The sequence below is a fragment of the Carassius gibelio genome, chromosome A13, assembly GCF_023724105.1.
Source record: "Carassius gibelio isolate Cgi1373 ecotype wild population from Czech Republic chromosome A13, carGib1.2-hapl.c, whole genome shotgun sequence".
Taxonomy (NCBI): domain Eukaryota; kingdom Metazoa; phylum Chordata; class Actinopteri; order Cypriniformes; family Cyprinidae; genus Carassius; species Carassius gibelio.
This window is the reverse complement of record NC_068383.1, coordinates 5237824-5253950: the sequence shown is the minus strand read 5'-3', so window position 1 is coordinate 5253950 and position 16127 is coordinate 5237824. Positions and strand designations below refer to the sequence as shown.

Sequence of the window (16127 nt, the reverse complement as noted above, 5' to 3'; positions counted from 1 at the left end):
TCACTGTATGATGTTCACTGAATTTATTTCTATATTATCTGTCTATTTGACTTTTCTCAAAAAATGCCACGAAGAAAGACTTGTTTAAAAAAAAAAAAAAAAAAAAACTTTTTAATAACTGTAATAATCTAGAAACTATTTGAAGCATTTAAAAAATAGCATATATGTACAGTCAGGTGCTCAAAATAGAATATAGATTGATTTTGTATTATGTTAGTGAAAAAGCGTCTAAAAAAAGCGTCCATTGCAGAGATTTGAGTGGGAAATGAAATCATCCAAGGTGTGGTTGTGCTCATGTCCAAAGGTGTTTTTATGAGTCTAACTTGCAAACCCCAGACCACTGATTCGTCAAACCTGCTTTCCTGCAGTCTGTATTCTTCTGACTATTTTGTAGTAAGTAACATATACTTACAGTAAGAGAAATGTATCAGAGTAAAGGTATACATACCGCAGTGGAGTAAAAGAAAAAGTTGGCTGAAATATAAAAACTCAAGTAAAGTACAGGTACTCCTTAGTATTTTTTTACTTAGTATTTTTATTTGTTATATTACGCCACTGGTATGAGTCAGGGCAATAACTTTTTATTCTCAAGTTCTTTTGAAAAACAACTGTTCTAAAGTATCCTGATCTGAAGAACCTACAGAACAGTGCAACATAATGAAACTATGTCTAGATTTGTGATGCTTGAAGTATGATGTTGTGTCAGTTTTTTTTTGATCACATGAATGTAAGACTGCAGAAATGACACTTCACATGTGCTATTACCTCTGATGAAAACACTGGGGTCTAATTGTTACTCTAATAACATCAATAGTCCAGAAGTGTGACACAGCTGTGAGTTTCCAGCTGTCAATGTGTGTGGAAAGCTCCTGATTGTCTGGCATTTGTGGCTTTGGGGTTTGACACGCTGTTAAACCTGTACATCTGGTTCTGTTCACATGATTTTCTCTCAGCTTCTTATAAATTACAGCACTTCACAGAGACAAACACACACAAGAGGAACACTTCAAGAAACACTCATGTTGTACATTCTGGGGGTAGGTTTGCCTGTTTACATCTTTTAATGCTTTTAATGTTTTATTGCGTGTACAGTTCTTTTAATTTGTAACAACATTTCGCAATATACTGTTTTTTATTGTGTTTTTAATCAAATAAATGCAGCCTTGGGGAGCATGAGACTTATTTTACTTAACTTTTTTTTAACTTAATTATTCCAGACTAGTGTGTGTCATTTGAGTTGTTTCTCTTTTATTGACACATTTGTATTTAATTTTGATCTTTTTGCAAACATTTTTTTACATTTTATATGGTATTTAAAAGGTTTCTTTCTACAGATTGTTTTAGGGCTAATTGGCATCATCAAGTGCATGTCATATGGTCTATATCAGGTGAGAGGAAGTGTTTACAAATATTTTCATAACTGGTTAATCTGCATTTACATGTTTTGTTGGGAGAAGTAGCATTGCATTAAAGTAGTAAATTCAGTAGCTTTTTGAACACTCATCCTTCTAGAACAGATAGGGACACATATCTTAAGTTGGAGTCTTTTAATACTGCTGTTTTGCTCAAAAGAAGTTTGAATGTTGTCTTACATGTTTATTATCTCGGACACAGATACATGCCAAAGTTGAGAATGCATTCCAAGAAAAAAATATGCTTTACATCAACAAGGTAGATGGCTATATATGTGAGCACATATCTTTGATCACTTACTGCTGACTGAAGGATACACATTAATATCTGATTGTTTTCCTGCAGTGGAGAATGAATGATAAGGATCTTCACCTCATCATTAAACTGCTCTCTGTTGGGCTGGTGGATGCAGATCCAAACACTCTGCACCATATAAAAGAATACAGAGATCTGAGAGGAAGCTCCACCTGAGAGGGAGTCATTCAGATGATGAGTCTCGCTTCATGATCGTTAACCCTGATAAAGGAAACCTGACAGGTTCTCTTTTACTTCGGTTACTGGTTATTCAATGAAACATGTATCATGGCAGAGATCGTTGTCCTCCCAAACCTTTAAAAGACTGTGAAACACTTTTTCCTGAAATGATGTCTCAAGCATCTGGATCATCTGTTCTGACAGACTCCGGTCAAATGGAGAGAGAAGAAATGATATGATATTACTATTCCTGTTCTCTAGGGTAGAGAATTGCTGCACTGTGAATTATCATCATATGTTTCTAACATTTGGATCCGCACGCATTGAACATATTCCTACATGCACAATGTACAGAAGATATTCGGCATCGTTCACCCAAACTTCAAAGTTTCCAAAGACTGACCTGAAATGAACCGAATCAATTCTATAATTGTATAAATACAAAGCTACAATCTACAAAGCTATATTATATAAATAGTTTAATCAAGTCATGTTTATAGCTTCATACAACTTCATAAAACAGCTATTTATTATCACCTATGCGGTTTTTGGTTTTGTTAAATAACTTGTTTAATAAATGTTGGAGGACACTAGTTTGATTATCATTTGCAAATTTCCAAAAATGTCTATAACATCAGATACATATTGTAGTTTCAAACTGACATTAACAGAAGTGGTCACAGTAAAAAAAATAAAATAAATTATGTTAATGCAAGTGTACTTATTACAAATATGCACTATCAGACATCTGCACTGACGCCATTCAAATAAGTTGGAAATGGTTCATATCATATATTCATAGGACCAGTTCACCAGAACACATTCACAAGAATAACGTGTCGTGTTCTCGTAAACATGATGTGTGCTACAGAAGTGTGCTATGTATCAAGCTTACACAGTCACTCCACAGTCAGTCTATATCAAAAGGTCAGATTAAATGTGCAGGAAAATTATTTAATTGGCATATTATTAAAAGCTTATCATATGTTATAGAGAACATACCATAGTGTGATTCATCCACGGAGGAAGAGGCTGTCCATTGAAGCTGGATATAGACCAGCTGTCCATCACAGGCAAAAATCAGCCAAAACAGCAGAACTACAAACTTAAAAGTATTAAAATAAAAAAATGAAAAAGGTGCACACATTTGTAAAGTAATTACAAAATAACTGATATGCGTTCAGCCTTAAGCATCATTATGCGTTATTACCATGAACCACCAGTACTATTTAGTTCATCAGTTTTTGCACCTGATTTTGTTAGTAGCAGGTTAAAAAGTTTCCAGTCAACAAGTAATTTCTACATTCACCATTTCAACTGGAAATGCAAAGACAGTAAAGAGCTAGTCCTTGCAGAGGCAGAGTAGTGGCATTTTTTAGCCTTTCCCCATAGGCTGAAGGTCATTCACAGATGCAAATCTGAATTTCATTTTTCATAAACCAGCTGAAAGAAGCTATGAGGTAAAATATCTTCAAAAAGCCAGTCATGTCTGCAGTCATACAGTCTGAAATACAAATTTCATCACTATGAACTGAGCTCTCCACTCACAGACTTTAAGAAATGCCAGGGGAACTAATTATTCAGATTTATGAGAATAAATCTTAGATTGAGAGATTAGCCTAAATTGACAAACTAATTTGACATGGTGCTATAAAAATGCAAATTCTCACAAAGGGCTTTGTGTTGTTGTTTTTTATGGTGACGTCACACACACTAGATTTTTAGTTTTTTCACCAAAACACAATTTTGTAACACAGGCTAAAAAATGTTTTGTAATAAGGTTTTGCAAAGTTTTGAATTTAAGCATAACTCAAATCTGCCTGAGTAGCTAATTAAAAGATCAGTGATGTACCTTGCACATGCTCATGGTCAACAGTCTTTTTCTTCAAAAATCACCTAGCAACAAATTAAGCTATTTTTTTTTATGTATGTATTTGACAACTTTTAGCATCTGTGACTCCAATGACAAAAAGGCATCCATCTTCCCGCTAAATACAAAAAGAGGAAATCAAAACTTTGCCATATTTTACACGACTTTTCTTAAATTGTAGCATAATACCATGCTTTAAAAATATAATTGTTTAGAATCTGTAATTTTACAATAAGAAAATGAAATTTAATTTCATGTAAAACGTGTAAATGTTCACTTATTCTACACTAATAATGTTGCATTTAAAAATAAATATATATTATTTGTATTTTATTATTATTAATTTTTTTTATTATAAAAAATTATTATTAAATTATTATTTTTTTTTTTTACTAATAAATTAACAATTCAGGTCATTTTTATAATAAACTTTTAGCAATAAACTGCACTGCAGAAAATAAGTTGGCAACTCTTGTTTTGAAAGCAAAGGGGATTCACACCACCATACAATATTTTTCATGTTGTAATATGGTCTATAGCCACATTCATTGCAATATTTATTGACTTAAACAAACATAAAAGCTCTGTCATCATTTATCAAATTTCCAGAGAAGAAATTCATGTGAGATATGACATGAAGGTAAACGATTACAATTTATTTTTGAGTCAACTATCCATTTGTTCCCATATAAAACACACATAATGGTGCCAAAGGGGAACGATTACAGATTGAACAAAAAACAAACATTGTGTGAACTGTTCTTTCATCAGATTGAGCATTGTTTCATTACTGTTTTGAAAGCCTAGATTACGACAAAAGCAAATAACACACATTTGAGATTTTAATATTTGAAATATATATATATATATTTAGTTTCATATTGGAGTAGTATTACTCATTTTGCCCTAAAAATTATTCAAACATACAACTTTTGGAAATGGGAGGTAATATGTAACAGACATATTTGGTTCTTTACACATGTAGCTTATGGGGACCTCCATCAAAAACAGACGCAGTTTTAATACACTGGTTATTTTTGTCAAACAGATTTCACAATTTAAATAAATCGGTATTCCATCCTAAATTCACAATATTGCACATTTTGTGTACTTTATCAATTTGATATATTGAGAAACTCAATTATTTAGAAAAAGGTGCTGCATGTACATGTTGTCCTCATTAATATGTTGGACTCAAAAACACATGCTTTTGGAGTTTCCATTGTGCACCAACACAGACCATCATAATTTATTTTATGTTGGCTTTACACAATCAACTGATGGACAAGTAAACAAAGTCTGTTTTTTTCTATTCTCTGGCCCGACCATGTGACTGAACAAAATCCATTTTCCCTCTTCAAAGCATGCTGTGATCATTTTGCTCCAGCTCCACTTTGTTCCATGTTTTCAATTTCCTGTTACTCACTGCTTCAAGTTCACTACATAGAAAAATGTAACTATAAAGTGAAAATGTATAAAGAAAAATGTAAACTATATAACTATCAACTATAAAGTTCTTTCAGTGTTTGTTTTTATGATCACTGAAAAACATCTGGGCACAAAATACATATATCAAATTTAAAAAAAAAAAAACTTGGGAGCAAAGTGTTATGCTGTACTGAAAAACAAACAATAGTCTGTGAACATGTTGGAGCAGTATCAGAACGATTTGGAGACTTTCAGAAGACCTGCTACTTGCTCCTGGCAATACCACGCAACTCCTCCCCCACTCCACATCGCTCACATGCTCCATCTCTGGCAGTTACATTTTTAATGAACTCCTTGTTTTTGTTACGTAAACAACTTTCTATTTACAGTATTTATATCAGGTCATAATTTCTGAATATAGAACTACCAATAACTACAAAAGATTCAGAAATGTGTTTCACAGCTACACTATATATACACACAGAGAAATACCTGCCCTATCAAAGGCTGATAAGAGTTCCTGTTTTGTCACGCAGATCATCTGCATAGCTTGTTAAGCCCTGCAGGGATTTCTATTCTCTCAATATAAAGTAGGCAGCACTCTTTGGCATAATCAGAAGTTATAAGACACCTCAATCCAAGTTTGTGCGGGTTCACTGTTATGAGGTAGAAAAAATCGCTATCCTCTTATTGTTCATCAAGGGAGCCCCTCTTCCAATGGTTTCTTTAATTCATGAGGCCTGTGAAAACACCAAATACAAATGCTTGAGTAATATAGCAAATGTAAATTTACATTTAAACATAACTTCAGTCTTTTGAATATTGAGCTTTTGGAAAATGAATCTATGCAACAAACTATTAATATTTTCAGAGAAAAAAAAAATGTGCATGCATACAAACACACACACATACAACATTACTAAAAATTATGAATTCATATGAATAAAAATTCTACAACATGCCTCAAAACGGCTGTAGACCTTCCTCTGTTTACGCATTTGCTCCATCTTTTGTAGTAACATCTCCCGCTCTTCTGGTGTAGCCTTGGAGGACCAGGGCCTTCCTGAATAATTTGAAAACAAATTATCTGCAGGGCGGACCTCAACCTTTTTGGCTTCGTTGGGTGCATCAAGAGTCTGCTTGGACTGGGAAGATCTGCTTTGGTTCTTTGCTGAAATTTGCTCTAAAAGAACTTTAGTGTCATCTCTAAGGTTGCTGCAAGAGATAACATTTGCAGTTGATGTCTGATGTGCAGACATTTTCGATTTTGCATTCTCTGCAATAGAAGACTGATTTTCTAAATTGCTGTGTACAGTTAAATGTGATTTTTCTGACACCTCTGCTAAGTTAGTCACAGTGTTTTCTACCTGTGGTGTTGTTTGTTTCATTTTATCAACTTCATTAGAGTCTGTTGCAGTAGAAACTTCTATGTGAGCTATATTGGGCCCTGCATCTACAGGTGAAGGGTCATGACTCTGATTTTGCTCTGTAATGGAGTCAGATTTCTGGCACTCATCTGTTTTCTCAGGCTTTGAGTCATTTTGACAGCTAGATTGCATAGAGTTTGATGAAAAGCTAGATTGTAATTGTGTTTTTGCCTGAGTTGAGTTGATCTCATTCGAGGACAGGCAAGACTCTGGAGAACCTTGAGACTGAGTTAAGCACACCTCCACTGAATCAAGACTAGTTAAAGCACCATTGTCTGCATCTTTAACTGTAGGAGTTATACATGGTTTGGCCGATGCTTGTGTTTCGTTTAGTTCCACTTGGCTACCACAAGGTGTAACAGTTTCAGATTGGGAATGTTTAGCTGGGGAACATGAGACTGTGGTGACTTCATTTTGAGATATGCTATTTTCTTTTTGAGTATTGTTAGCCTCTGGAATGGGTATTAGTTTTATAAGGCCTTCAGATAAGTTCTCATCTTTTTTCTCATTCATACAGTCAGAGTTTTTTGCAGTGATGCCTTGAAGGGATTCATTTTTTGTTTCAATAGGATGTTTGGAGGTGTCTGTCTCCATTTTGGTGGGATTTTGGGGTAGCTCACTTTCTGTTATACTGAGGTGCTGGGACGAGTCAGTCTCTGTTGGAACAGACTTCTGGAAAGAGTCTGTGACTGTTGAAGTGGATTTCTGGGAAGTGTTTGTGACTGCTGCAGTGGGCTGCTGGGAAGGGTCTGTTTCTTTTGCAGTGGGATGCTGGGAAGGGTCTGTTTCTTTTGCAATGGGCTGCTGAGAAGAGTCTGTGACTGCTGCAGTGGGCTGTTGGGAAGAGTCTCTCTCTGTTGCAGTGGGCTGTTGGGAAGAGTCTCTCTCTGTTGCAGTGGGCTGTTGGGAAGAGTCTGTCTCTGTTGCAGTGGGCTGTTGGGAAGAGTCTGTCTCTGTTGCAGTGGGCTGTTGGGAAGAGTCTCTCTCTGTTGCAGTGGGCTGTTGAGAAGAGTCTGTCTCTGTTGCAGTGGGCTGGTGGGAAGAGCCTGTCTCTGTTGCAGTGGGCTGGTGGGAAGAGCCAGTCTCTGTTGCAGTGGGCTGGTGGGAAGAGCCTGTCTCTGTTGCAGTGGGCTGTTGGGAAGAGTCTCTCTCTGTTGCAGTGGGCTGGTGAGAAAAGCTAGTCTCTGTTGCAGTGGGCTGGTGGGAAGAGTCTGTCTTTGTTGCAGTGGCCTGGTGGGAAGAGCCAGTCTCTGTTGCAGTGGGCTGGTGGGAAGAGCCTGTCTCTGTTGCAGTGGGCTGTTGGGAAGAGTCTCTCTCTGTTGCAGTGGGCTGTTGAGAAGAGCTAGTCTCTGTTGCAGTGGGCTGGTGGGAAGAGTCTGTCTTTGTTGCAGTGGCCTGGCGGGAAGAGCCTGTCTCTGTTGCAGTGGGCTGTTGGGAAAAGTCTGTCTTTGTTGCAGTGGGCTGTTGGGAAGAGTCTGTCTCTGTTGCATTGGGCTGCTGGGATGAGTCTGTCTTTGTTGCAGTGGGCTGCTGAGAAGAGTCTGTCTCTGTTGCAGTGGGCTGCTGGGAACAGTGTGTCTTTGTTACAGTGGGCTGCTGGGAAGAGTCTCTCTCTGTTGTAGTGGACTGTTGGGAAGAGTCTGTCTCTGTTGCAGTGGGCTGCTGGGAAGAATCATTCTCTGTTGCAGTGGGCTGCTGCGAAGAGTCTGTCTCTGTTGCAGTGGGCTGCTGGGAAGAATCATTCTCTGTTGCAGTGGGCTGTTGGGAAGAGTCCGTCTCTGTTGGAGTGGGCTGCTGGGAAGAGTCTGTCTCTGTTGGAGTGGGCTGCTGGGAAGAGCCTGTCTCTGTTGCAGTGGGCTGTTGGGAAGAGTCCGTCTCTGTTGGAGTGGGCTGCTGGGAAGAGTCTGTCTCTGTTGGAGTGGGCTGCTGGGAAGAGCCTGTCTCTGTTGCAGTGGGCTGCTGGGAAGAGCCTGTCTCTGTTGCAGTGGGCTGCAGGGAAGTGTCTGTCTGTGTTGGAGTGGGCTGCTGGGAAGAGTCTGTCTCTGTTGGAGTGGGCTGCTGGGAAGAGCCTGTCTCTGTTGCAGTGGGCTGCTGGGAAGAGTCTGTCTCTGTTGGAGTGGGCTGCTGGGAAGAGCCTGTCTCTGTTGCAGTGGGCTGTTGGGAAGAGTCTATCTCTGTTGCAGTGGGCTGCTGGGAAGAGTCTGTTGCTGTTGCAGTGGGTTGCTGGGAAGAATCTGTCTCCACTGCATTAGACTTTTGAGGAAGGTCTGTCTCCATTTGATGTTGAGAGGAGTCTACTTTAATTGTGGTGGAGTGATGTGATGATTCACTTTTTGCTGCAGTTGGCTGTTGGAAAGAGTCAGTTTCTGTTGTAATAGGGAAGTCTTTTGAAGTTCCACTTTCTGTAGCAGAGGGCTGCAGGGAAACGTTTTTCCCCACTGCAGCAGACTGTTGAAAACAGTCTGTATTAGATGCAGGAGTGTGTTGAGAAGAGTCTGCCTCTGGTGAAGTAGATTTTTGTGAGGGTTTACTTTCTGTGGTAATGGGTTGTTTGGAAGAGTCGGCTTCCATTAAAGTATGCTGATGAGAAGAGTTTTTCTCTGTTACAGAGTGGTGTTGGGGATACACATTTTCTACTGTAGATGGTTCAGCCCCTACTGTTGTGGAGTGTTTTGAAATATCTGCCCCAGTTTCATTAAGGTGTTGAGAAGAGTCTGCCTTTATTGCAGTGGGGTGTTTATTGGAACTATTTCCAGGTGTATGTAAAAATGCTGGGGATGGAACTGTATCTTTGTGATCATTTTTTGAAGGTACACAAGTATCTACAGTTGCATGGTTTGCTGTTGAATTAGAATCAAGAGGTACAGTATCAGAGCATGTGCTAGATATATTGGATACATTCTGTGCAAGAGTTTGTAAATCATTTGCAGACAGACTTCCCTCATTTGTAGTGGTGTGTAGTGATGATACACACTTTGTCTGTGGTAACTTTATAGGCAGACCACTCTCAGTCGCAATGGCATGGGAGGGATCTGTTTCTTTAGGAATATGATATTGGTTGAGGCCAGATTCTGTTGAGGTATTATCTAATGCAACAGAAATGACTTGATTTTGTGAGGCACCGAAAGGCTTTTGTGAAACAATGTTTAAAATGGGGGGTGTCTGGTTTTTAGCTGTAGATACTGTTCTTGCCTCTTCTTTTAGAGCTTGATCAATGTCTCCCTTTAAATTTTTTAAAGATGAGCCAGACTTTTCTGCAAGCTGTTTCTTAAATCTAATTTTTTCAGCATCAGTAGCTCTATGTAGGATGTCTTTACTCGATTCCTCACATTTGGTGTCTTTAATCTCTGTGACAGAGGTATTTTTTGACTTGAGTGGAGTTTCTGGGATCTTGAAAACATGTCCTGTTTTTTTATCTGCATCAATAGTTAAAGGTTTCTCTGGTAGAGTAAACTTATGGGTGGCTTTCATAGGATTGCTCTGAGAAGCCTTTGCTGCTGCAAGTTTGCGTTTGGCTGCTAACTCTTTGAAATACCTCAGCCTAGAGTCAGGGTCATTCATATCTATGAAAGAAGATGACTTTTGCAATAAATTAGATGGGCATTCATCCCTTTGGCTGTTTGTTTCAGGAACTGTTTGGGCCAGATCTTTTTCTTGCAGATCACCCTGTAATGAATTCTTTCTAAGATTTCGGCATATTTCAACCTTATCTACATCAGAAGTTTCACCCATTTTGTTCAGTTTATCCTCAGGCTGTGCAGACTCTGAGGCAGAGTTATCAAATGTGGCTGACTTTGCCAAACTGCTCCACTGAAATGGTTGAAATGGAGAACCAGTTCTCCTTTTATCCATGATTTGGGACACACGAGCTGAAAGTTTTGAAGCTTCATCTACATCTTTTTCTTCACCAGTATCTTTCATCTCTTCTGATGCATGCAACTCCAAATTTGAACTGAATATTAGCGAGTGTCTCAGTCTGGAACTCCTCTGGACTTGTCGGTTGGGTTTCCTCCTGAGGAACTCTTCACTTATCCGACTAGTCTCTTTATGTTCTCTATTCTGTGTCTCCTCCACTTTGTCACCCTCAGTGGTGCAAGAAGACTCTGAAGTTGATGCTGGTGTTGTTTTGATATTTATTTGTGGTAAGTTATATGGATGATTAACTGAACTGTCAGGCATAATAGAATTATTCTGAATTTGGGCAAACATGGTATTTTCCTTAGGTGAAGGTATCCTGTTAAACTCTCTATTTCCTAGTCTAATTTCAGGACGTATGGGGCCACAAGGAGCTTCCTGCGTAAAACATGGAATGTCATCACATGCAGTGGATCCTTCAAGTTCAGCTAAATCCAGCTCTCCTGGATCATCATATGCACTAAGGTATGAGCTGATTCTCCAGTCCCGCATGCCCTGCTTTTGACTCACATCCTGTGCTTTGCGGTTTACATTGAAGAAATGTTTCTGTTCTGGTGGGTTCGGTTGTGTTGGGGAGGTCTGACATGTATAAGAATGTCCCATGCTATGTCTCTTGAGATTGGACTGCACAGGTGGTATTAAATTTCTTGGCCCATGTCCTTCCTCCATAGCAGGTTGAGACTGCAGGTATCTTTGAATATGGTCATAAGCTCCAGGTGGTTCATCCTTATCTACCTCATGAGGGTAGACAGGCCCTGAAAACTGATCAATGTGTTGGCCTTGGCCTCTACCCCTTCCATACATGTCATAACCAGATTGTAATCCAGCTCCCTTGTGAATATATGGTTCCTGTGCAAAGTGTCCAACGTGGGGAATTGCTCCCTCCATGTACTGCTTTCCTCTTATTGTTAGATGGTTTTCAGGGGGCATATATTCATAATCAGGAATATTTTCAGAGCTATGTCCTATGGAGCCAATCCTTTCATTTGGTCCTCTCATTTGCCTTCCGTGCTCTATAAATTGATGGTTCCCTCTATATTGCTGGGCAGCATTCAGGTTCATGTTCCTCTGAATAGAGGGATTTGCTTCTGCTGCACTGTGGATGGATTCACTCCTAAAAGGTAACCTTTTGTAACCCAAACTATCTTCTGTAGTACGGCCAGCCAATTCCATACCAATGGTTGGATATTCTCTGTTAAACATGTGGGGCTTTTCTGTGTTGTAGTAGCTTTCAGGTTCTCCACTAGAGTGTTGCATATTTGCCAAAACATTTTCAACAACCAGTGGCTCTGAATGGGCAAAGAGAATCCGAAACTCTTCATCAAAGGTGGTTACAAGCTGTCCCAAAAAGAGATGAGCAAGACAGCGATGTATCTTCTCAAAAGACCACATGAAGCTGCAACACAAAATGAGAAAATGTATTAACCAACAGATATTAAATGACCATACCAACCTCAGAACACAGTACATAAAAAAAAAAAAAATTATATATATATATATATATATATATATATATATATATATATATATATATATATATATATATATATATATATATATATATATTTATTTTATGGTTTACAAAAAAGAAAAGAAAAGACAAAACAGACAAAAAAAAAACATTAAAAGATCAAATGTACCTACCTATAGTTGCCACTTAAAACAGCTCTGCAGTCTACCAGTATAAAGCGATCCATCATCCGACCCTTAAAGGTCTTTCCTGTTCGGCAGTGATAGGTACTACCGGATACAGTTCTTACCCGCATGAACTGCAAGTATAAAGAATATTAATGCATTTACACCAGTTTTAAAATAACCACCTTATGGTAAAAAATGGTAAAGTCTTAATAACGCTCTCATATATTATTCATACAAAATTATCAAAATAAGTATGTAACAGTACTTTACTACTATTTCTATCAAAGGAAATTATATTTCTATCATATTCATGATATTCCATTTTTATGATTGGAAAAATAAATAAATAAATACATTTTGAAAAATCAATGCTAAGGCCAGTCATTCATATGCTGATTTTGAGTCGTAAATCTATAAATTATTGAATGACTACAAAACACTCCTAAAGGACTACTCAATTTGTGATAAACATCTATGAAAAGTACCCACTTTTATTTCATCCAGATTCACCCTACAGTTGTTGACCATTGCAACAAAATGGTGAGCATTCAGTTCATCAAGAAGAACATAAACAGCTACACCACGTGTCGCTGCACCAAGGATATCAGCAAAGATGTCAACATCTGTAAACATATCCATTACCACAGCGATAACCTAGAACAAGAAATAAAAAATACATTACTCAAAGAAAAAAAAAATGGGGGGGGGGGGGGGTCTGCAGAATATGCATGATATTTTTACAGTACAAAGGCATTGTGGGAATAACATTACTATAGGCAACAGTGCATGTAATTGCATGCCATTTCATGCCATCATTGATCACACCAACTATTATGATATTACATGACAGATCTTGTGTCAGTTAGGAATTCAGCATTTTTCATCTAGCAATTTGAAACTAGAAACCGGCATAATGTCTAATATAATTATAAACCGTCATAATTATAAACCGGTTATAATGTCTAAATTGAAATAATTTAATTCAGTTGTGTTTGCCAGTTAAACAAAGTTCTCACTAGATTATACAAACCTAATGAGTGCTTAATAGCTGTCAGTGTGTCAAGTTTAGCATGAAAGACCAGCTGTGAAACTTGTGTGACCAGTCTGCATTACTAAGCTCTGACTGCTTACTTGCGAAAACAGTACCAAAGTGACTAAAATCACTGAGCAAAAAGGGAAGACTATCTTTATTTACTGACTTCTGCCATGCACTAATAATATCTTTCTTATTACTGCTCTTGAACAGAATGTAAAACTCACTTGTTGTGCATTCTTGATCATTCTGCGGACTTGCTCCTTGATACTGGGCATCTCGGGGTCAGACGGGTTCACCAATGTAGTGACCTCAGTGGGTCCAATAAATCTGAATTGCTGTGGCCAGCCAAGGTCCAGGCTGGGAGCATCATGGTCTGAATGTACTGGCCAGTAAGTATCAGAAGAGCCATCTACATCTTCAGCCATGTATCGCCTCTCTGGTTGGGCAATGTGATGTGGAGCCTGAACCATGCATTTGATATACTCAATCTCTGAACAGGATAAGAAATCAACCACATCTGCTTTCTTAAGAAACCCATAGTAACCCTCCAAGTCAGCTTCAACCAGAGCATCAATCGCCATTCGGTATTCCTCACGGTAATGAGGGGGCAGGTAGTTGGGGTCCAGGGGATTGTCCCCGGCAGAGGAGCACTGGGAACGATGTGCCATATTTACACCTGCACCAATGCAAAATGCAAAATAAAAATAGTAATATTTAGAATACTCCTTAATTCCACATGAGGAGAACATATGTTTGTTCCCCGAGTACATTAAACATATGAGAATCAAACATGTGCCTAGTTTATTGTAGGGGCACACATTTTCATAAAGCCTAAACAAATTAACCAACATTTATGATGGATACATTTAAAATCTGATTTAAATAAAAGAAAAATACTGCTAACATAAATTGAAACATGTAGGAGGCCTTTCAGGTTTCTTACGATTTTTTCAATTGAGTAGTTAAATGTTATTTATTTATAGTCATCCAGTGACATACAAATCACTAAAAATATAAATGTTACAAAAATCCAGTAATCTAATGTTACACTTATATCCTAGCCTACACAAGTCATAAAATCACACTATGATTTCAGTTAATCCCTTTTTTATTATATATTTACAAATAACTATTAAAATGGTCACAAACTGGACAGTTATGGTTACTTATGGTCATCATGCATTAAGGGCAGAAATAAAACAGTCATGTCATTGCAACTTAATTAAGGTCTGAAAGGGTTAAATACAATATGGATACTGAAACAGAAGGGAAAAAAATAAACTAACACGGCGTCCATTTCAAGTCTAAAAGCCACATTAAAGTAATCTTGGTTAACACGTCAAGTGAAAAGATTTCTGGGCTTTCTATTAAATCTGATCTATTTTAATGTCAGCCAAATATCACTTGTAGTAATTTCAAAAAGTCGAAAAGCACGATTCCTGTACTTTATCAGCAGGTCATTAAAAATTAATCGGAAAAGAGCTCACATCTGCTTCAACAGCACCGGGGTGTGTCGCAACAACAACAGACCACCATTTAGGGGCTAAACTTGTCAGATTTTATCGCACTTGTATTTATTTAAACACACATCATGAACTATTAACTTCATTACAAACATGTTTTCTTTCTCATGAGGTTACATGAGGTTACTCCGTTACATTTATTTTATATTCGCGAATCGTGAATCTCTCAAAGCTTCGCATACTTACTGCTAAGCGACAAAAAAGTACAATAATGAAATATAATTACGATTTAAAGTTTTATCACATAGATTTGAACTCAACTTACCAGTCTAAAGTGCCGTTTCCCCTTAATTCCCTGTGTAAAACCCCTTCATCGATGTCAGACCGTCATGACGAACGACTGACGCTTTAACTTTCAACTCCAGCTGAAGAAGAGGACACACACACACACACATCAGCCAACACACACACACATCAGCCAACACACACACATCAGCCAACACACACACACACACACCGAGGCATACATGCACATACACAGGCAAAACCTGTTTGTGTTTGCGCTCATGACAAAAGAATGTTACATTCATGCTCAAAATAAGCATTTGTCCATCTTTTTAAAAACAGATGCACTTTCGTGAGTTTCTTGGTGAAGTTGTTAAGGACAGAAAGATTTCATGACAAGGATTGATTCCATAACATTATTGATTTCCATAGGAGTATATGCAAAGTTAATAATTCTCGATCTTAGTCAATATTTAACTGGACAACACGCGATCCTGATAACAAAGACTTGATCTGGAGCTCAAATGCACACAAATTGGAGAATAGCCTATGTGTTGGCTGAACACAGTCAGTCAGAGGTCACAGGAAAGCTTCCACTCAGCAATAACACAGCTCATTCGAATACATATGATATTATTAAAATCATCAGTACTGAATTAATTTAATAGCAAACAATTTACTTTCAGTAGCCAGTAGGTCTGAATTGTAGGAATTCCTATGCACAAATAATACTGATTAATAAGAACTTATTTAGACAAGGCCAACTGTTATGAACATTCTTTATGTCAGATATATTTACTGGATAACCAGTGATTGATTTTACTTTGTATATAAAAAAAAACAAAAAAATAAAATAAAAAATTATATATATATAAATCTTTGTATGTGCAATCGAAGTGCAGATAAAATATGAGACTGAACTTGTTTGGTTGGAACAGATAACTTCTGTAAAGACAGCAGGGCCATAAAAAAAATAAAAATATGTGATGGGTAGCAACTAATTACAGTGCTATATACATAATTTATCACTATACATGTTATATATTTATATAAGAACATACTGTATATAACAACATGTATGTTCATACTTTCAGTTATTGATGATTAGTATGCATGTTCCTTGTAAAGCAGTGTAAAATTCCTTGTCATGTTATGCAGGAAGAAGTTATTTAAATTCA

The 16127-nt window shown here is 37.6% G+C and overlaps 1 protein-coding gene across 2 annotated transcripts; it reads right to left on the bottom strand.

Annotated features, from left to right (window-relative positions):
• Positions 1 to 4392: 4392 nt before the first annotated feature.
• Positions 4393 to 15114, bottom strand: LOC128025943 (protein FAM83H-like). Of its 2 annotated transcripts, none has more exons than XM_052612579.1 (7): positions 14990 to 15114; positions 13426 to 13877; positions 12655 to 12819; positions 12172 to 12296; positions 7857 to 11923; positions 6148 to 7658; positions 4393 to 5925 (listed from the first exon to the last, which is right to left on the bottom strand). In XM_052612579.1, exons 2-7 carry the CDS (start codon positions 13867 to 13869, stop codon positions 5917 to 5919), a joined length of 6321 nt encoding a protein of 2106 aa, XP_052468539.1. In that variant the 5' UTR covers positions 13870 to 13877; positions 14990 to 15114; the 3' UTR covers positions 4393 to 5916. The 2 variants fall into 2 exon arrangements, with proteins under 2 accessions (XP_052468539.1, XP_052468540.1); XM_052612580.1 differs by having other exon boundaries at positions 6148 to 7695; positions 8977 to 11923.
• Positions 15115 to 16127: the final 1013 nt, after the last annotated feature.

What these genes read in the sequence shown, in the direction of transcription:
- LOC128025943 (XM_052612579.1), bottom strand. Translation starts at nt 13,869, where the DNA reads ATGGCACATCGTTCCCAGTGCTCCTCTGCCGGGGACAATCCCCTGGAC. An exon ending in GTTTTAAGTGGCAACTATAG is followed by an intron (nt 11,924 to 12,171) that starts GTAGGTACATTT and finishes TTTGTGTTGCAG; the next exon opens with CTTCATGTGGTCTTTTGAGA. An exon ending in GCCCACTGCAACAGAGACTG is followed by an intron (nt 7,659 to 7,856) that starts GCTCTTCCCACC and finishes CAACAGAGACAG; the next exon opens with GCTCTTCCCACCAGCCCACT.